The sequence below is a fragment of the Protopterus annectens genome, chromosome 15.part0 (assembly GCF_019279795.1).
Source record: "Protopterus annectens isolate FY-2018-M chromosome 15.part0, PAN1.0, whole genome shotgun sequence".
Lineage (NCBI taxonomy): Eukaryota > Metazoa > Chordata > Ceratodontiformes > Protopteridae > Protopterus > Protopterus annectens.
This window is the reverse complement of record NC_056749.1, coordinates 467,237,700-467,260,147: the sequence shown is the minus strand read 5'-3', so window position 1 is coordinate 467,260,147 and position 22,448 is coordinate 467,237,700. Positions and strand designations below refer to the sequence as shown.

The following is a 22,448-nucleotide window of genomic DNA, read 5'->3' as shown; positions in this document are numbered from 1 at the left end:
GGATTTCCGTTAATATATAAAAGTAAGTTACTGTAACAGTCTCATATAATGCTGTCTGCTGTTCTTGCTATGTGAGTTATTTGTGGATGTTATATATAGTTACAGAGGGCATCTTGATTGGATATTGTACTTTAAATATAGTTGGAAACAACTATCTTTTGATAAATTATGATATGACCATATGTAGTTTTCAGTTTTTCCAGGACCTACTGCAGTGTTATACTATGCGGTCTTTGCTTGGCGTTACTTCTGACTCATGGGTTATCTAGAGCAGTGAAGAGAGAAAAGGGATGGTATTTCCTAGGTGTATCGTTGTTGGGCTATGGTCTGGTGAGAGCTCTGGACTGATATTTATGATCGTTTGTAGCAGATGAGATTTGTCGACTTTACTGAAAATGAAGGTGAATAATGTCATTCTGTGCTGATGTAGATGCTTAGAAGTGCTTATAATATGAAGAAATTTGCTGGAGATAAGACACCTCCTATGTGTGTCGAGTATGCAAGACATGCTATCCAATACCTGAGCTAACCACAGGGACCAGTCTGACTGCCTTCTTAAAATCTCATCCAGTAAATCACACTGGTACTTATATGTCCCCTTACTGAACTACTTAAATGAGAGCCTCTGTTACTGTGTTTTAATTACTGATTTGATGAACTCTGTTAATTGATGAAAGTGCTCATCCTAATAGATGTGGATCAAGGAAAACGTTTAATGGCTGATTATATGGCATTTACTTAGAATCTACTGCAGTTTTTATGGCTGTTTTTTGGACTTCATACTTTCCCTCATGGCTTATCCAGTTTTGGTTTTCTTCACTTAGACCTGAGCAGGGACCCATGATCCCCAACAGGTTTGGATAAGCAGCACTGGGGTTTGCTCCACTACAGGTGACCTGTGAAACACTTGATGCTGTATTGATATGACAGACAAGCTTTGCAGCCAGAAGCTTTACCTCTGGCAAATAAATAGGGCAGAGTTCCTGTCAACCTACGTATTCTCTTCTTTGAGATTTGCTTATGGGTATTTCATAATAAAATAGCTAATAGAATAGCAGTACTAGTAAAATAGTATAACTATGTTGACTGCATGTATGCCATGATTCTTGGTTTGTTACTCCATTTTAACATGGTGGTTACATGGACTGTGTCAGTTCCACAGCTATTTTCTATACTCATGCACTGCTGTTTCCACAGTACTGCAGTAAACTTTCAAGATGGTTAAAAAAATAAAATAGTATAATTGTGCTAGCTTGTAGACATTTTATAATAAACTTGTTTCAATTATTTCTGCTGGTATTTGTGTATCCTTCTCCATCCATGCAATCTAAACCTCAGAAATATAGCACTGAGCCTTGTAAATTGTAACACCTGTTAGACTGCATTTTCAGTTAGATAAAAAGCAAAAGTGCAGCTATCCGTTCCACCATCACTTCACAATAATCAGTCAATTTACAATGAAGTGGCAGATATTCAAAATTAATAGTGCCGGTGCCATAAGCATTTTAATCCATGAAACAAATTGCTTAAAATAAATGAATATGATCAATGACTCGTCCAGTTAATCATTAAGTTATCTGGTGTTTAAATCCTCCAAAATTTAAAGCAATAAAATCTTAATCTGTTCAGTAAAAAAATCTCATCCAATCATTTAAATATTAAGAACAAATGTTTCTTTTTCAAATGCTACAAAACAGAAAACTGTTCACCAAGTATGTGATCTACAAGAAGGCGTGTAGACTGTTTTGGTTTCACAGACTACAGTAATTCATTCTTTCTGTTCTTTTCCCCTCCATTAGTTAATATGAAGTTTCTCTATGGCTGTTTTATTGCATTTCATTTTATCCTGTTGCTATATGGGAAGTGATTAACTGTATGCTGAAGAACCACTTTTTTTGCAAAAAGAATGTTATATGCTAAAATGAATGGCTGACTTACCATTTCAAATACATCACTTGTGCTTGGTTTAATGTCTCCAAAATCCCCACAAGGGAACTTCTTCATCCAGATCCAGTCTCCCTATTAGAAAAATGTCCATACATTAGCACATGCAGGAAAATAATGGAGTAGCAAAATGTGGCTATAACTTAAGACAACAATATTCTCCTTGCACCAACCACAGTATCCAGAGGTATAAAACTATCTGGCAAGATAATTTAGAACAGCTTTGTTTGAGCATCTTTACAACATGAATTGTAAATATACACCCTTCCATTTCCTTTACAGAAGCATTCTCAGATATCCAAATGTTACAGCACATAAACAATATTATACATGCAGATTCTTATGCATTTAATCTGTTTTGTTTTAGCTGGAGTTACTTATGCGTCTTGTTACTGAACATCATTAGATCATTTGCATCTGAACAAATTGTACTATACAATATCATAGGATTTAGCACTTTGACAAGCACATGGTTTATCACTGATGAATAGTTTGCAAGTTTCATAACTATTTTTATACTGTTGTAATAAAATGATACACCATCTTGATTCGTGCATAGCTCCATTATGTAAAATATATTTTTCATATTTTATTTGGTTCATTTCTATGAAATGTGCTGGTATCAATGTACATAGATTAGTAAGTTCTTACTAAGTTTGCAATGAAGCAGACCATCACAAAGCTCATCCACATTTCCCTGTATTGGTGGGAGACTAACACTGCCTCTCCTCTGCCTCAATATTGCTTAGACCTTCTTCAAATATTCTAAGTGACAAATTTGCAGTCCTCAGTTCAGACATTTGGACTTATCTTAAAGGTTGATAGAAAGTACTCCCCTTAATAAATAAGGGCAGCCTATTGTAGAAATGAGGAATATGTTAGGTTAGGCTAGGGACCTGTCATGCCATCTAGTGTTGTTAATGTGGTGGTTTAGGTTTAGATCTCTAGACAGTGTGTTTACTTTACTACTGGTTCTATTATGTGAGTTAAAAGACTGCTAGTGGCTCATAACATAAAATGTTAATCAGAGATCACCCCTAAGGAATCATAGGATCATAGGAGATTACTAGGCTAATGGTCCTGGGGCCCTTATAAGCCTAGCCAAGAGTTTATCTCCAAAAAAGAAACCTCAGTCAGCATCTGTCACCCCTGTCAATGAGGGACACGTGAAACCCCTGGGACAAATTTGTGGTTTCCCATCCACTCATCAAGGTAGCGCTTAAAGAGTGTCGGTGACGTACTTTGAAGTTTATGGGGAGTATATTCCAGAGATGGGGCAGCCTCTGGGAGACAAACTTGTCTCTCCAGCATTTACAAAACTGAGTAGAATGATAGGGCTAGCCCACTATTTGAGTAGTTAATGGTATGGGGACCTAATCTCATTTTGGAGAAAAAATGTTAAGATGTCTCTTTGTTTTAGATACTTGGCAAGGTACATGCCAAATGGACATTATATTCAATAATAAACATAATAAAGAAGGAATAAAGTGGGACTATACCTTTTTTGTCCTTGAAGTAATGCCACAAAGAATGAATTATGCAAGGTACAATAATTTTCTAACTAGCACAGAGACGTGGTTTTCAAAGAGTTAGCAACATACATACCCAAGTCCCTAATGACTGTTAGATTAAACTGGAAAGTATTCTATATGGTATGTGGTACAGATGCTAGATTACTGAAGGAAACTATGCTGCATTTCTTGGCATTGAGGGTAGACCTATGATTAACACACCAAGCATTTGCTTGTTTTAGACCTTGCTGGGTATTTAAATATTAGAATGGAAATTTGAAAACTGTCCCCAGTTTGCATTCATCAGTAAACTTAGTTGGGCATAGTCCATGGATAAAAGCTTTCATGCCAGAGAATTATATATCAAAGCAGAGGTTATCTAGGACAGAGACCCATGTGATGGAATCGGTGATGCCTTTCTGTCTAGAACAAAAAGCTCACACATACCTTTTTGGTATGGGTTCTGTCAGGTAGCCAATTACCATATGTATGGATTGTCAATTTGGGGGAGACTGCCAATAATTCTAGCAGGAGAGATAGCATGGAAGACATTGGCAAGGTCCAGATAGGTAGTGTGGTCTGTAAATCCCTTTTCCATGGTCTCATTAACTCTAAAAATTCAAATAGGTTTGGCAGGAATGATCTGCCTTTTATAAAGCCAAACTACTGTGTCCAAGGATATAAGGTCACCTATATCATTGTTTAACTATAATGCATTTCATAGTCTTGCAAATAATGCCACTGAGGCTGGTGGGCATGCAATTTCCATTGCCAGTAGAAGGGACACCTTCATGTAAGGGCATCACATCATCTGCTGTCCACATCTTGGGTGCATCCTTCATGTAAGAGCATCACAACAGCTGTTGTCCACATCTTGGGTGCCACCTCTATGTAAGCACATCACAACTGTTCTCCACACCTTGTGAAAGACTGAGGCTGAAGAGAAAAGGGAAGGATGTTGCTTGATAGAATTTAATGCTTCTCAGCAGATATCCATGTTTATTGTCAGGACCCATGGAAGTCATTTTTTTGTTTTAGAATGTGATAGTCCAAAGTGATTTTAGAAGGAGACGTGAGAAGTGGAATACGGGTGACTTATGGCTGGAAAAGGAGACTGAAGATGAAAGAATATTTGTCTGCAACAATAGTAGCAATGTTCCCAGGGACAGGGGATGAGGTATCATTTGTGATAAGTTCAGTGCAAAATTGTTGGCTTCTTCTAACTTTTTTAATATAGCTGAAGAAGGGTTTATGGATGTTGTTTGAATAAGATGAAAAGCTAACTTCATTGTTTGTCTTGCATTTCCTAATACTAGGGACATACCAGTGTTAAAATTCTTCTATAAGTATGAAGTATACATCTTTTTGAGATGCCTGGAGCTTTTACTTTTTCTTATATAGTTTGTTGATGAGATAGTTCCACCATATGGATTTGGTTTTAAACTTGTCAGTAGGCTTACATTGGACTGGTACAGATGCCTCAATGCAATTTTTAAACAACTTCCTGGCTAGAAGTGACCATGTCTTTCTCTCCCTTGAGCCAGTCCTGCGGTAGTGCTGCTTGACTCACCTTCTGTGCTCCTCTCCAAAGGCTCCTGCCCAGCCTCTAGGATATAAGGACTACCTCCTTCAAACAACTGAAGTTTTTCCTGGATATTTTGCCTGATAGCCTGGGCCAAATAGAAATAAACTTCTGTGAGGACTCCCTAAAACCAATTTTCTGTGAATTACCCCTCCCAGCCTCTAGGATATAAGGACTACCTCCTGCAAAACAACTGAAGTTTTTCCTGGATATTTTGCCTGATAGCCTGGGCCAAATAGTAATGAACTTCTGTGAGGACTCCATAAAACCAATTTTCTGTAAATGTATGTAGCCTTAAACTAGTTTGTTAATGTACTTCCTATTGATAACTATATATGCTAGCCTGTCCTCTGTGTGTGTGTGACTCAGCAGCCTATCGCAGACCACTAATTACTCTCTCCCCTCTTGATTTTTCATTTCCTAGTCCTAGACAATTTTCCTAGTTTAAACAATAGCAGACTTGGCCAATTTTCTGCCTGCTATTCTTACTATTACCTCTAGGTGGCAGCATCCACCAGCCTAAAGCCTGTATAGCTATTAATCCCTTTATGCAAAATATCATCTCTAGATACTCTTAAACTAACAGACTTCTCAAATCCCACTCCACACCTTCCAAAGCAGGTAACATCCACCCACTCCCTACATTAAACAAACCAAAGAATAAATAACCTCGACATCCTACAAATTCCAACACTAGTACTTCCTTAAAGTTTTTCATTAATCAACCTACTTGCCTTAATTCTCGAACAGCAGTTGCTGATACTTTTTCTGCTGGTTTCTCTCTCTCTCTTTTCTGCTCTAACCCACTCCGTTCACCCTCCGGGCTTACTCCACTCCCCTACACTACCCCCCAAATCTCATCCACCCCCACTACTCCTACATTTATTCTCTACTTAATAATCCCACCCTCTTACTACAAGCCAATCATTCCTCACTTCAGCTCCTCCCCTTCCTCCATCTCACCTGCCCATAGCTATCACATCACCCACCCACTATCCTCCTCTCTACTACACCTGACTGATTCCCCCTACCATGCTTTCTCTTCCACATAATATCCTTACTTCCACATCTATACTCATCTTTTTCCCACTCCCTCTATACCAGGCCACCTCCTATACCAACTTCCATCTACACCCTCCCCCTCTTCCTTCCCCCTCCTCCTCACAACACACTTCCACAAAATGACTGCCTGTTTAGTCCCATCCCACCCAATTCTCCACTTAAAGGTAAAGCTTTTCTCAGTCTCAGTCAAATACTACAAACCAAAACCTATTCACTACCAGACACAACTATCTAAGACCAAACCAAAAGTACTTATCCCTGCTTAGCTGGGGACATTCACCCTAATCCAGGTCCAAATACCACCCCAACACCCCAACACCCCACCACCCTAATACCAACAGTAAATCCACATGTAAATACCTGAAATTCCTCACCTTCAATGCCCAAAATTTAAAAAATAAATTCTCCCTGTTTCATGCCTGGCTTAATCACAACTCACCTGACATTGTAGCCATCTCAGAAACCTGGCTAAAATCACATATAAATGACTCCAAATTCCTTCCCCCTGGATTTCAATCTCTTAGATCTGACTGCTTAGGTAGGAGAGGTGGTGGTGTAGCATTAATCTACTCCAACCAGTTGTCCATTACTCCATACCATAATCCCATCCCTTCCTTCAATAATGCTGAACTTGTAATTGGCCTACTAAAAATAAATAGCCATAAAAGCATCTGCTTCATTTTCCTCAATATTCCTCCCGCTAACAACTCCACTACCCTGGAAGATATCCTCTCCTGGACCTCCTCCAATATTAAACTAGAGACCTACATACTGGGAGATGTAAATGTAGATTGGAACAAAATCAATAACCCTAATCCCACCATATCAATCAATCTATTTAACTACACCCAACTTATAAACTCCATAACCAGGCCTAACAAAACCAACCCCCCCAGGCTCTATACTAGACTGGATCCTAGTATCCTACTCTAATAGAACCATAAAATCTGGTGTAATTCCTGACCCACTAGGAAACCACTTCCCAGCCTTCACCCATCGAGCTACCCTCACTTCTCCACACTCCCACAAGTTCATTCATACTCATAACCTCTCTAACTTTAATCCCACTTCTTTCTCTGACTCCCTTAAACAAACTAACTGGCACCCCCTAAAAACTCTTCATTAGATAAAACTGTTGAATTTTTCAATTCAATTCTCCTAAATATCCTCAACTCCCAAGCCCCTACAAGAACAAAAAGAGCAAAAACTAAGACCACCCCATGGCTAACCAAAGACACCAAAAAATTATGCTACAAAGAGATAAAACCTGGAAAACCTGCCTCCAATATAATCAGCCTGAAATTCTACTTAAATATAAACAACTAAGAAACCTCTCCAAAAAACAAATCATTAGAGACAAAAAATCTTACTACATCAAACTACAAGTAAACCATCCAAATAACCCCAAACAATTTTGGAACTCAATAAATTCCCTTCTTAGCCCAGTTACTAAGAACAACTCCTGTCCTGACAGCAGCAAATCCGACCATGAAATTGCCTCACTATTCAACTCCTTCTTCACCTCTTCTATTGCTGAACTGACCAAGACCTTTACCAACAATATCCCAGTACCCCACCCCACTCAATCCTCCTCACCCTCTACTCCCCCCATTTTCGAACTTAAATCCATCCCCACCACCCTTATAAAAAAATTACTCTCAAAACTAAAACCATGCTCCAATGCCCCTGACAACATTCCATCCTCATTCCTAAAAATAGCCTCCAATTGTATTGCTCTCCCTATCAGTATCCTGATCAACAGATCCTTACTAGAATCCTATGTACCCAAATTATGGTGCACTGCATATATTCTACCACTTCACAAGGGTGGTAAAAACTGCAATGTCTTCAATTTCTGCCCCATAGCTATCATCTCACCAATCTCCAAACAAATTGAAAAATGTATCCATCTTCTGCTTATGCCATTCCTTACCAAACACCAGCTACTCTCTCCTACCCAACACGGCTTCCGTCCAGGACATAGTACCAACACCACCCTTCTCTCCTTCTTACACACTGTAAATCTGGCCTGTGACTCTGGTAAAATAGTATCCACAGTTCTGCTAGATTTATCTAAAGCTTTCAATACCATCGCCCATACCCACCTCCTAAACCATCTGTCTAATCTTAATCTCTCCCACAAAACACTTTCCTGGTTCTCCAGTTATCTTTCAGACAGGTCTCTGGCAGTAAAGTGGGGACAAGGCACCTCCACTTTCCTTCCTACCCTCCACTGGAGTACCCCAAGGATCCATACTTGGCCCAGTGCTATTCAACATCTTTATTAATGATTTTCATAAAGCCATACCCAACACCAAAATTGTGCAATATGCTGATGAATCCACTTTAATCTGCTGCGCCTCTAACCTAACTGATCTCCAATCACTGACTCAAACTGCTTTCTCAACCACCGAAAAATGGATGCAGCAAAATCACCTCTCACTAAACGCCAACAAATCTAAAATCCTTCTTTTTTTCTCCCTCAAAAACTTTGACTGTTGATAAAAACTATCTTCAAATTACCAGCCAAAACAACTCCACTATAGAGATTGTTTCCTTTGCCAAACTTCTTGGTGTCACCATCGATGAACATCTGAAATTCAATACTCACATCGAGCTAAATATCAAGAAAACCCACATAAAACTAGGCCTGCTTTACAGAAACAGCTACTTCCTCTCTCCTTCCTCCAGACTAACCCTCACCACTCCCTTTCCTTCCCTCTCGACTGTACAGCACTCCTCTGCTTACTAATTTATCCACCACTCTCTCCTCCAAACTGGAAGTCTGTTACAATAAAATCTCCAGATTTGCTACTAAAGCCAAATCCTACTCCCATCATTGTACCTCCCTTCACTCATTAAATTGACGTGAACTCCCCAACCAATTAGCCTTTCTCAAAATCACCACAGCCCACACATTACTGTTTCAGCCTACTAAGTGCCCTGCACTATCCAACATTCTAACAACATATACCCCCCATAGAACCCTTAAATATACCTACCAAAACCTAATCACCGTCCACAAACCCAAGTGCCCAGCTGGTCAGCTTCTGCTTTCCTTCTCCTTAGCAAAAAAATGGAATTCTCTCCCCAATCCACTGAGGACCTGTGACAACCTCAAAAAACTTTAAAACTCTACTTCACTCCTATCTTTATTCAAACAGGAGATGCAACTGTAATCTTCACCCCTTACCTCTCAAACTCTCCTCCGTGTATGCTCCAGGCTAACTCTCACACCAAACTAACCTTGCTCACTAGTGAAGATTGTATAAACAATGCAACTGCAATATGTAGCCACTATGCTATATGCCTGTCTCTCCTGCCTAAACAAAATGAAACTGTAATTATTTGTTTTCTCTTCTGTATGCTACCTGTTTCTAAGTTTGTAATACAAAGACTCTTTGTAATTTATTCATGTAATTAATTCATGTAAATAAACTATGTACTGAGGAGCTTTTCTCTTTGGGCCTCCATGGCAAACAGTCTCTACGAGCCCAGTGGACCTACCCGGTCACCAAACTAGAATAAATAATAAATCTATTCAAAAGAAAGTAAAACTCAGAGGAATAAGTAACAGTTGGAGGTACAAGGTTTGCAGTGAGCGCAAACATTTTTGATTATCAGTGAAGCTGATAAATAAGTATATTTATACAACCCTGTATGATGGGGAGTGAAATATTCCATAATATTTGGTTGTGATGATAGGTGGTACTGCTAGCCATGCCAGGAGAAGTAGGGCAGTGGATGTATGACTTGTGCCAGCACAGCTAGCTGAAATTTTGTAAATAATTATATGTCATTTGTATATCAAACTGATTTGTACAGACGCTTGTGCTGAAAATGTATTTGTGAGGTTTGCCTGTCTTAAAAATGTATCAACAGTGTACCATGCTGGAATGAAAAGAAATGTATATGTATTATTGTAATTGAATTAAATGTATATGTTTTAATAGAGGATACTGAGACAGCAGAGGTTAACCAGCTAGCTTACTTTAAGAAAAATAAGGAAAATGTAAATGAGCCATTAAACCATTAAAATGTACCCCACAGTGCTGAATAGGACTGGACATGGTGGGTCTGGAAGAAACCGTTGTTGATTAGCTCTATAAGAACAGGGGAAGTCCCAGGTACTGCCATAAGCATTTAGATGTGTAGTGTAACTATCTGTGCTAAATTCCTATCTCAACTTCAAAGAGGGATACTGTGAGAACCTAAAGTCAAGTGATCAGATGAGGTCATTCTGCAAGTCATCTTGGATATTATATTTTACAGAAAGTAATCTTCAAGTATTGAGTATTCTGTTTTGGGGAACCTGACTAGAAAGACTGCTCACATATTTCATTGTGCCATGCTCTATCAAGTAATAGTAATGCTCCTAGATTCAGTCAGGAATATAGTGAAGCTTAGTTTAGAGATTGTTTTTCTTTGTTTTTATGAGTCTGTCTGTCAATGTTATTTTCAATATTTCCTGTGATTTGAACTCTGTGGTTTACTGTAAATATATATTCAGTATTTTCATGCTCTTGTAATATGTATTATTAAATATATTTAAAACTTTTATTGTGGCTGGTCCTTGTAGAAAGTATTTAATCTTTAAGATTGCTTTTATTTATTTGGTGACACTGTGTGGGCCACTCCAAAATGCCTAGCTGTCTTGGTCAACTACTACTATTTGTATTATTATTAATATTACACACTATAATTGGACACCATTTAAGGGCCTTAGAGTAGCTGATTGTGGAGTGTCTGGTGGCAGTGATATCTACCTTATAGCCCGGACCAGCCTTGTGTCTCTCTGTGTCCGTGTGTGTCTGTGTGTGTCTGTGTCTGTGATTGTCTGTGTGTGTGTGTGTGTGTGTGTGTGTGTGTGTGTGTGTGTGTGTGTGTGTGTGTGTGTGTGTATGTCAGTTGCTTAGAGCAGGGACCCCAATCACTGGGCTTACAGAGAGGGTGCTGGAGGTCTTGGCTTGGACAGACTGCTGAGGACCTAACCCCAGAGCTGTACCAGTGGAGAGTCTTATTGGGAACATGGAGGGAGACAGAGATCCAGACCCTAGACTGTGTGTGTTCCCTGTGTGCTCTTAAGAGAAATCGTCTTTGAGGTAGGGAGGTCTGCATCTGGAAATACTGAGTGCATTCATTTGTATTCCAAGTGCACATCCCTCTCTGATGAGGATTCAGGCTCCTTGATTACTGGCCCAGCATGGGGACATCACAGTGGTAAGTAATGTGTTTCAGATGATGTTATAATGTCAAAGTAAATGCCTTCATAGTATTTTAGTATGTAAATTTATGAGGTCATTATTGTAGAGGTCAAGTGACATCACTATCACCAATTGTGAAGGTGAGTTGTAACCCCCTACACCAAAATGTGATATCTACATGATAAAATGCTACTCAATGAAATCAAGATGGTTGGCACTAATGGTGTTTGAATTCCACTACTGCCAAACAAGGCTGAAGCAATAGCAAGAAAGTATACACAAATGTGTTTCAACAACTATTATGCAAAGTACAACATGGCTTCAGCTTTCTTGGGACCTTGACATATGCTTTCCTAGACTTGGAGAAAGCATATGACAAGTCCCAGGAAAACTGATCTGGGCAGTACTGTGGTGGTTTGAAGTCCCAGAAACATTGGTAGAATTTGTGCAGGCAATGTACAAGGACCCAGTGACTCAAATACTAACAGTGTTTGGCCTCACAGAGGGGTTCCCAGTGGGAGTGGCTGCACACCAGGGTTCAGCTCTGAGCCCACTGTTGTTCATACTGGTGATGGACTACATTAGCAAACAGGTTAGAGGGGACAGATCAACAAAGCTGCTGTATGCAGACGATGTGGCAGTACAGACAGACTCTGAGCTAGAACTTCAGCAAAGGATAGGAGAATGGAATGCAAATCTGAAGGCACATGGGATGAAACTAAGCACAGATAAGATGGTGGTGGTTGTTGTGTCTTTTCGGCTTTTCCCGGTTAGGGGTTGCCACAGCACAACTCCGGTCCGCTAATGATTGGTAGTTGAGTTTTACATGCCAAGTTACCAGCCCTGATGCACAACCTTCAATGAAGGTACGCCCATTCACGCATGTCTCCACGCAGAAGATGCTCTAGCTAAGAATCGAAGATGGTGGTAATGGCAGCAAATTGGGGATATCAGAAGAAGCTGAGAACAGAGATAAAAGGGAAGATAGTGGAACAGGTAAACAGCTTCAAGTATCTGGGAGAGGTAGTTGAGGAGAAGGGTAGTTTGAATGAATAGGTCAAAGCTAGAATCAGAGGGGATGCAGCCAACTGGCATAGAGTATCAGGTGTAGTCTATGACAGAAGAATGCCAAAGAACCTGAAAAGTAAGGTGTACAAGACAGTGGTGCAACCAGTACTACTGTATGGTACAGAAACCTGACCAGTAAAGGCAGAACAGTTGAAGAAGCTAGAGGTGATGGAAATTAAGTGCCTGAAAAAGGTGGTAGGATGCACACTGTGAGACAGATGAAGAAATGAGTACGTAAGAGCAGAAGCCAAAGTAGCTCCAATTGCAGAAAAGATCAAAGAGAACAGATTACGGTGGTTTGGGCACAAGTGTAGAAAAGCATAAGATAATCTGGTGAGGAATATTTGGGACAGACGGGAAGAAGGTAAGAAGAAACGAGGACATCCAGCAAAGAGGTGGATGGATTGTGTGAAAGAAGATCTGTGACAGTCAGGCATAAGTGCTGAAGAAGGCGGGAGTGTGGCACTGAATCGAGAGAATTGGCAACAGTTAACACGATACCCCGACCCCATGTAGAAAAAATGGGAAAAAGGGGGCTGATGATGATGATGAACCTGGCTTCAACAGCATAAATAAAATATGCACTGCTGCCCTAGGTGTTAGCTTCCAACCTCCACACCAAGACTGGACTGCATTAAGGCCACCATGAGCCAAGGAAAGCACACCACCTACCTGGACTTACTGAAGTAACTCACCATACAGCTCAACACCTTGGTCATGGGAGATTTCAATTATCCTTCCATCGACTTGGTAAATTACATAAGCACGAACATGCTTGCACAGAGTTTCCTGGACTTTGTCAATACAAATGCTTTGGAACAGATAGTCTGCACCACTTCAAGGAGCTCAAATGCCCTAGACATAGTACTCACCAACATGGGGGAGGGTCATTGCACTCCCACCTGTATGATGCCCTCCCTGGTAAGCTCAGACCATAAATCAGTCTCGTTCAAAGTATTTATTGAACCTGTCACCACCAGAGGAGCAAAAAAGCTAAAAAAACGTTTTCAAAGCAAACTACAGCCTACTAAAGCAATGGTATAAAACATTTTATACCTCCCTCAATGACAAACAACAATGACTCCTATGCAGAGGTGTACACTACACAAATGCCCTGTATAAACCTTAAGCAACTGTATAGACTCAGCTGTGCCTGACTGGATTAAAATCAGGTCCTCCCAAAAAAAAAAGCCACCATGGTAGGACTCAAGTATAAGCAGATTATATAACAAAAGGAAGAAACTGCTATCTAAGAACAAGAGGGAATTGACTCAGCAGAGGAAGAATTCCATCCACCGCTTGAACAAGCAAATCAGAAATCTTAAAATAAAAAATGCAAACACCAGCAGCCAAAGATCACCCAGGAGAACGAAATGCAAATGTGAAAACCAAAAACTCCAAGTGACCACCACAGCTAAAAGCATACATAGTTTATTAAAAATACAGCACGATAAGCGCTTTCCCACAAAGTACTTCTTCTGATCCATGTAACAGACAAACATTACACCCAAGTTTAAATATCTTAGCAATGATAAAACAATCAATAAAACTATTTAGTCACTGATGTTATCTATGCTTCTTAAGAACAGGTTTTAAAGGCATAGGAGTATTGATTTCTGGTAATTTATCTGCTTGCATTCTTGCTATCCACTGCATTTCAGCAGGTTCTACACTGTTGTTAATATCACCCCCTCTTTTATTATCTGATATCAGTTGCAATACTGTAAATTCAAACATGTGCCCTTCATTATTGGATATATGCTTAGCTAAAGCATTAAAGAGGTTCATTTTCCTGATGTCACCCAAATGTTGCATAATACGTTCTTTAAGCATTCTGGTCGTCTTACCAATATAGAAAGATGAACATGATCTACAGCTAGCTAGATAAACTAAATTCTTAGATCTGCAGTCAGCGTATAGGCTGAAAGTAAATAGATGGTTGATGGAGGGATGCATAAAGGTATCTCTCCTTCAAACAAAAGAGCAAGCCATACAATGTCTGCATGGAAATGTACCATACCTATTAGAAGTCACCTTGATACTACTATTAGTGGTATAGCAAAGCTGCCTTTTCAAATGTATAACTAGGTCTATCACCTATGTTATGTTACAGGTCAATGGCCTGCATGATACAACAGGGAAGCCATTTTTTCACAGGATAACTCATGAGTCTGATACAAGGGTGACACATGGGAGATCGGAAAGAAATGTTTCAAGACTACCCTTCACCTATAATAGTAACATCCATAAAGTATGTGATATTATTAACAAATATTAGCCTATTTTTGGCCTCTAATGATCAGATAAGAACTAGTAGGGTGTGATCAGACAGATTTTGGGTACACAACTAAGTACATTTGTTTCTGAGCCTTTCTCAGAAACATTTCCTAACAAAGAGGATTACCGGCCTCAATCAGATTCCCTATGCCCTATGCAGACCATCTCAAAAATCTCCAGCTTTACTCTGTCGCATATCGCCTACTCAGAGGCGATCTCTGCCTAACATATAAAGCTATGTCAAACCCAGAGCTGTTGGACATGCTCCACTTAAAGAAATCCCAATCCCTCCAAGCTACATGCTCTAGTGACCTAACCCTTGTCATCACAATAAACAGAACATGCTGGAGGGAATAGATTCCTATCCCAGAGACTTCCCATACTCTGGAACAAACTACCTGTCTATATCAGACAAAGCTCCTCATTGGTACTCTTCAAGAAAAATCCTGATGATTGGATGGGAGATAGGGAATTCACCTCGGGGATCACTTCTGTGGCTCTGCTCAATAATGGCACAGGAAAATAATTTTCCTGGGTAGCAAAAGCCAGGGTACCTTTTTTTGGCTAGGCTTATATAGGCCCTAGGGCCAATAGCCTAGTACCTACCTATGAACCTATGACCCTATATAAGCAGCAATATGTATATATCCAAACAAATGCCTGCAGTGTAGATCTGTACATAGCTAACTTAGAGATATGATAGCTCATTTGAAAATCATACATTTATGAACTCATAATGGACAGCAACTGAAAATGATGCATACATACCTTACATGTGAAGACGTCACCACTTAAAGAGATATGTACTTTTTTAAATCCAGAGTGGGGCAGGGCAACAACACTAGGTTCTGAATATGTAATAGAAATGTCTGACTATATTTATGCTAGCATCACTCACAAGTAGAAGAAGTGTATTGGCACTGCACAGTACATACATTTGGTTTTATAGCTACATACATTCATGAAGCATTGGTTTAAGAAAGTTATGTTTTTGTAGATAGTACTATAAGTCTACTGATGTGGTGCCATTAGGTTATACAGTCATTGAACCATCCATAAATAGTGATGCTAAGTATAGAAAATTATTTGTGTTGTATTATTTTTTATGTTCTCCATGCAACACTTTTACTGTAGTGCCACATGAACAGCCATCTAATTCAGAAAATATAGCTTATTGTATGGACAGGTTGGCGTATACATTCTTCATTCACAAAGTTGCTTCACCCCCAAGAAGAAGAAGAAGAAAAAGCAGCCAGCCTTGAACAGGAATTGTGCCACAACTGTGTAATTCCTCATCAGTTCTGAATACACACAGTGCAGCAGGTGGGCAAACTATTTTTAGCAGCACAGATTTTAAGTCATGAAGAAAAACAAAGAAGGAACATGCTATGTATCAATTATAATGTGGGTTAAACCACAAAAATAACAGTTTGTTCTTGATGAAGTTTAAAGTTTTTTTTTACTGACGCAAACATTTATATGAACAGTAAGGCATTTAGATTACTGGATCCATTGTGTGCTTTAAAAAAACATTTATATGATTTATAGTAAAACATATATTTTAGTTTATTACAGTACACTGCTTGCTTTCCCAGTCTCATTCTTGGTTTGAGATACCATTTGTGTGGTGGCTGCATTATTCAGTAATGGCACAATTCCTGTTCAGTGTTGGCTGGTTGGCTGGTTTGTCTTTGTGGGAGTAAACCAAACGTATCCATGAAGGATATACTTGTATGCCAACCTGCCCATACAATAAGTTGTATTTTGTGAATGAACACAATTTAAATTACAACAATATTCTAAAGTGAAATCTTCTTCTTTCGGCTTTTTCCCGTTAGGGGTCGCCACAGCGGATCACCTTGTCCGCACATTGAATGGCAGTGGAGTTTTATGGTGTCGAGTTGCCAGCCCGGCGCCCAACCTTCCACAGAAGGCACACTCACATGCACACCTAGGGCCAATTTAGAGTGTCCAATCCACCTGCAGCATGTCTTTGGGATGTGGGAGGAAACCAGAGCACCCGGAGGACACCCACGCGACCACAGGGAGGACATGCAGACTCCGCACAGAAGGCACCCCAGCCGAGGATCGAACTGGAGAACCCCTTGCTGTGAGGCAGCAATGCTAACCACTGCACCACTGTGGCTGCCCTTAATATTCTAAAGTGAAATATGTTACATAAATAAAGGCAGGATTTAAGCAGGTGGTGTAATGGTGCAACCCTTTTCTTACAACTCCAGGGTTCAGTCCTGATCCTTGTTCACTAGCGCTGTGAAGTTATGCATGCTTACTCTCTCTCTGTGACTGTGCAGGTTTTCTTCAGGTATATTGGTACCCTTCTTCCTCCCCAAAGCTTACTGGTTGAGTGGATACACTAAATTCACCATACAGATTCTTAGATTATAGATATTCTAATGCCACTAAGTCTTATGACCACTGACTCATTGCCAGTACCTTTCCTCCTGCCACACCTCCTTTCTCCAGTCGGGGCATACCAGTCTAAAATAAATTTGTGTCTACCCATTATGTCACCTACATTATGTTTAAAGGAAGATACTGAGTCACACTTTTAACATGCAGGAAAGGTTTATTCCAGTGTTCTGGAAATTGCTGGGTTATAAATCTATCCCTCCACTGTGTTTAATTTATCTTTTAGTGATACTTAGATTCCTGTTTCTAGTATTGGTGTAGATATTAGGCTTGGAGAGAGAGAGGGGATCAGATCAACTGGATCCCTAATGGTGCAGTAAGTGAGACGGAGATCTTTCCTCAAAAGTCTATAAAACATGGAAAAAAGGAAAAGAGCTTCCAGCCTCTCTTCATAGCTAAGGGACGTTTAGGCCTGTTTTTTTTTTGTTTTGATTTTAAGTTAGAAACCTTTGGGATTTTTCTAATTGCCTGTGAGCTACATCCCAAAAGGAGTGTTGTACTCATTATTGGGCAATTAGCAGCGCTAAATAAAAGGATTTTCTGGCAACATTTGTCGCATACTAGTCAAAAGAGAGGCATTTATATATATATATATATATATATATATATATATATATATATATATATATATATATATATATATATATATATATATTATGGTTTACTATTGAAATCCTGAAACAGATGCTATTGAGTGATCACATCATCGAAAAAAATACTGAAAATAAAAACATAGCACAGTCAACAATAATGAAACCGGTAATGTCGACCCATCCCAGTCAACAAAGTCAACATTACCTAGTGTAGCTTGCCTTCCAGTCATTCTGAAGTAACGTTTTGCAAGGGAGCTGCACCCCTACAACCCCTGCTAACTATATATGCAAACTCTGAGATCGCACTACAGTGATGAAATTGGTACATTTCCCAATCCCCACTGTACCGCAATCTCCAGATAGAACGTCAACCTCACAAGATCAAATGCACACTAGCATCCATTATTGTGGAGCCGACCATTTTTGGTTCGCCCTTCTGTGAACTGGAGATCAGCCTTTCAACCATTCCCAGTTCATGTGAATGCCGTCCAACATATCAATAGTAAACCATATTTATACACACACACACATATATATATATATATATATATATATATATATATATATATATATGTGTGTGTGTACAGTGTCTATATTACCATATCGAATGGTAAGTGTCAAATGCTCATATGAGCGAAAACACATGAGAATGACCTTTTTAGTGGGGGGGGGGGGTTGCAGTACAGTGAGGATTGGAATATTTGCCCTTTCCTCACTGTAGTGTTACCTCAGAGTTGGAATATATATTTAGCGGGGGGTGGGGGGGGGTTGCAGCCCCCACAACAGCAAATTCATTCTTATGTATTTTCACTCATATGAGCATTCGACATTCTTACCATTCAATATGGTAATATAGACCCTATATGCACACACATATATGTAGTAAATAAACTAGCAGTAGGCTTTTTCATTTTTATTGTGTTTGAATGGTGTGAGCTTGAAAACTGTATATGTACAGATGTCCTTTTGTAATTTCATTGCTTTGATGTTACAGAAAGGTTTTTGCAGTAGACACAAAAGTGAATGTGTAGTAGGGTAGGATTTACTTCAAAAGTGTGTTTGGGCAACTATGTTTTTTTTTTTTATATACTTGTACAGATTATTTCTCAGCTTAATAAGAATAAGAGAATAAATTTCAGTTAACAATGTGAACAAATAACTTTGTGTATAATAATTCACTGGTACTCGCTGTCATGCCATACTTGATAGTTTGCATGTCAGATTCTTTTATTTGCTTCTTTACTTTCTGTAGTTCCACAGCTGTTAAATTTAAACTGAACAGTAAGAGCAAGAAAATAATAAAACCTGAATATTGCAAACTATATAGAATTAGAGCAAAAAAATGTATGTTTCATAGTTTTACATCTACAGATCTGCAGGTATGGACCACTGCCTTACTTCAAACCCCAGGAGGTGGCTCAGAAACCAACATTCACATCCCACTCACCTTAGTTGTCCAACTCACCCCTTGCCAACCCTTTCCTTGTGTTGCCTAGTGTACCAGGGAAGCCCTTACAGAGTTTCAACAACTAATTTATCAAAGCCCCCTGATTCATATAGACACAATCTCCCATCTCTGTTTTGCTGACAAAAGCTGCAGTTTCATACTTTTGGTCCATAAGGGTGTGCATGTCTGATGGAGTTGAATGTTCCTGTCTCTTCCACTTTTTTGTCTTTTTCACAGTTAAGATATCATGCAGACATCTTAACCTATATACACCAATATCTGATGTGCATCCTTTGAAGGTATACCTGAGATGTAAGGTAGTATCTGTGCAGCCAATGTCCCATCACTAGGGGGCTCAAGTCTTCCTGGAATTTCAGCAGAAGACCACATTCTAGAAGACATTGACCTGGTCTCCCTCTTCAGACTGATCATATCACTAGCACAGCTGCAGCATTGAAGAGAACTTGAAAATAGCGATAGAAATATCACACTAGAATTATATATATATATATATATATATATATATATATATATGTGTGTGTGTGTGTGTGTGTGTGTGTGTGTGTATGACTTATTTATATATGTACAAATTATTTATATATGTTCAAATTATGACTCATGCAGAGGAGTACAAAATGATTCTCATATTCCTCCATGATTATAATGGACAGTATATCCACCCATTATCTCCAAAGAGGGAAAACAGTGCCAGATACGGATTCCTGAAGGGCTTTATGGGCAGCTGAAAGACAAGACCACCCTTTAGAGGAATGAAGCTTCTTCCTTTATTCTGAAGCAATCTCATGAAAAGTGGTTGACTCTTTCTTCCCAAAAGGCTACAAGGTAGTTTTTTGCCTTAAACAACTGAGGTAAGTGCAGATGAGGCACTCCCTACTTTCCAGTTCTTTCATGGAAAGCCAGCATAGATCAGAGCATGTGTATGTGCCTTTAAGAAGCATTTCCAGATGTAACATGTGCATAGAAATACTGAGCACGTGCAGGCAGCAGTGCCATTTTGAGAGAACAGCCAGAGTGTTAACATGCATGAGTGTGGTAGTCAGTCTTTTTATAAGTTTATTTAGGTTCAGGTTACAAAGCCTCATTTCTGATGTGTTTGTGTGAATAAAGCTGCTTGAACAGAACCCACTAATTCCAAAAAAGTGAAATTGGTCCCAGGAAAAGCATAGACTAGTATATCAAACAAATCAAATGTTTATTCAGATATAAGCCCTTTCACAGACAAACTGCTGCTTCAGATACTACACAATGAATTACTACCACTCCTTAAATATATTTACCTTGCATACTTAAGCAGTCACATGACTAAATAAAACTCTCAGCTTTAACCAAGTGCATTTTTTCAAAATGTGTCACTTTTAACTATTAAAATAACTTATAAAACATTAAAAACAAGTTCATCCACATAAAACATAAATTGTGTATACACAGTAAAAGAATCATCTATACAGAGGTTTTGCTTTTAACATTGGTTTAATAGGAACTTTATCATTTAAACCATGTCCATAATCACCTCTTAACCTGATTATCTGCTTTGCTTCAAGCTGCCCCGTGAGGTTTCTAATGTCTCCACTCCTGATATTTTCATGCACCCTACCAATTACCATAAACTTAAAACTGTTTACTATCAGTTTCCTGATTATGTTTGGCTAAAGCACTAACACCATTCCCTCTGCTGATATGATAAACATGCTGCTTTATTCTATCTTTTAAAGATCTATCCATTTTCCCTACATACAATTTCTAGCATTGTTAACAGTAAGCCAAATATACTACATGCACAGACTCACATGTAGCATAAACATTAAATGTGTAGGTTTTCCTTTGATCCAGATGTACAAAAGTGCCTGTATTGTCAACATATTTACAGACCTGACATTTTAAGCATGCTTTTGTAACCCCTATATGACTATTGTGTCTTATGTTTTTTGGATAGCAAAGTTGTCTTTTCAAAGACTTCATATTTCTAAAGAGAAATCTAGGTTGTGGAGAAACTATTCCCCTAATTTCTGCATCAGTAGTTAACATATCCCAGTGTTTCCTATTAATTTCCATATATAAATTTACATCACAAGAATAAGTTAAAGGGACTTTTTTTTGTCCTCACTTCCTTAGTTTCCTGTGTATTGGTAATATATTTCTCTGAAAAATAGGGTCTTGTTTGGTAGTACTAAATTGCTTTACTACTTCAACAGCTTTGCAAACTTCCTTTTTATTGTATCCCCTAACAGAAAAAGCCTGAGTTAAATTCTGTGTTTGCTTCAGAAAATCTTGGTCATATACATTTAACCTAGAAGCCCTGTACACCTCTTTCTTTACTACATTTTTAAATACATAGGGAGGGTGCATGCTTTCCCTGAATAACAAAATGGTTACAATAAAAGGGTTTCCTATACATTTGTGCAGAAATAGTACCTATATCTTCACGATATATTCTAACATCTAAAAAATTAATACTATTAGATGAAACCACTGAAGAAAATCGTAAAAAAATGTGGTTCTGGTGATGTACTTCTCAAAATTGTGAAATTGCTCACAGGAGCCATTCCACAATAGAAATGCATCATCGACAAACCTACGATAAAACAATAGCTGTTCATTAAAAGGGCCTCCCAAAACATAATCTGTTTCCCATATAGCCATTACTACAGTGGCATAACTGTTGGCACATGAAGTGCCCATTGCTACGCCATTCTTTTGCCAATAAAAATTCTCCCTAAACACAAACACGTTATTCTCCAAAACATAGTTCAGAAGTGTACATAGCATTTCAGTCTTGCTATCAGTAAATGCAGAATAAAGTTTCATTAATTGTCTAAAATTGGCTATGCCAGTACTATTTGGTATCACCATAAAAAGGGATACAACATCCCTTGTAATCAACAGTATTTCTTCTCTGGCCTGATTGTTCTGGATGAAAGAAAATAAATCACTTAAAGTGCTGTGTATCCTTTAAAATATGAGACATTGCATTCAATATAGGTATAATGGTCTTCTCAATATATATAAATAGAGGCTCAGTGCTACAATTTTGTCCTGACACTGTTGGATGTAATGGGGATATAGTGCATTTGTATCTATTTTTGGTGTTCCTTGTATAATAGGAATACATGGATGTTGTACAATGAAATACTCAAAGATTTATTGATACTACCTCTATTAAATAGAGTTTTACGTGTATACATAATACTATTAGCCATGTATTCAACACGGGTTCTGTGGATCTTCACATAGAAATCTCTATCAGATAACATGTTTACCATCTCATTTTCATACTACTCATTATCAGGTATGACAATAGGTCCCCCCTTA

At 38.7% G+C, this 22,448-nt stretch overlaps 1 protein-coding gene across 1 annotated transcript in view; it reads right to left on the bottom strand.

Annotated features, from left to right (window-relative positions):
* GUCY2F (guanylate cyclase 2F, retinal) overlaps positions 1–22,448 on the bottom strand; it is a 571,373-nt gene that overhangs the window by 251,377 nt on the left and 297,548 nt on the right. The window contains exon 7 of the mRNA XM_044057284.1: positions 1,939–2,019. Within this exon, the coding sequence (XP_043913219.1) occupies positions 1,939–2,019 (81 nt within the window). The remainder of the gene's footprint in view (positions 1–1,938; positions 2,020–22,448) is intronic.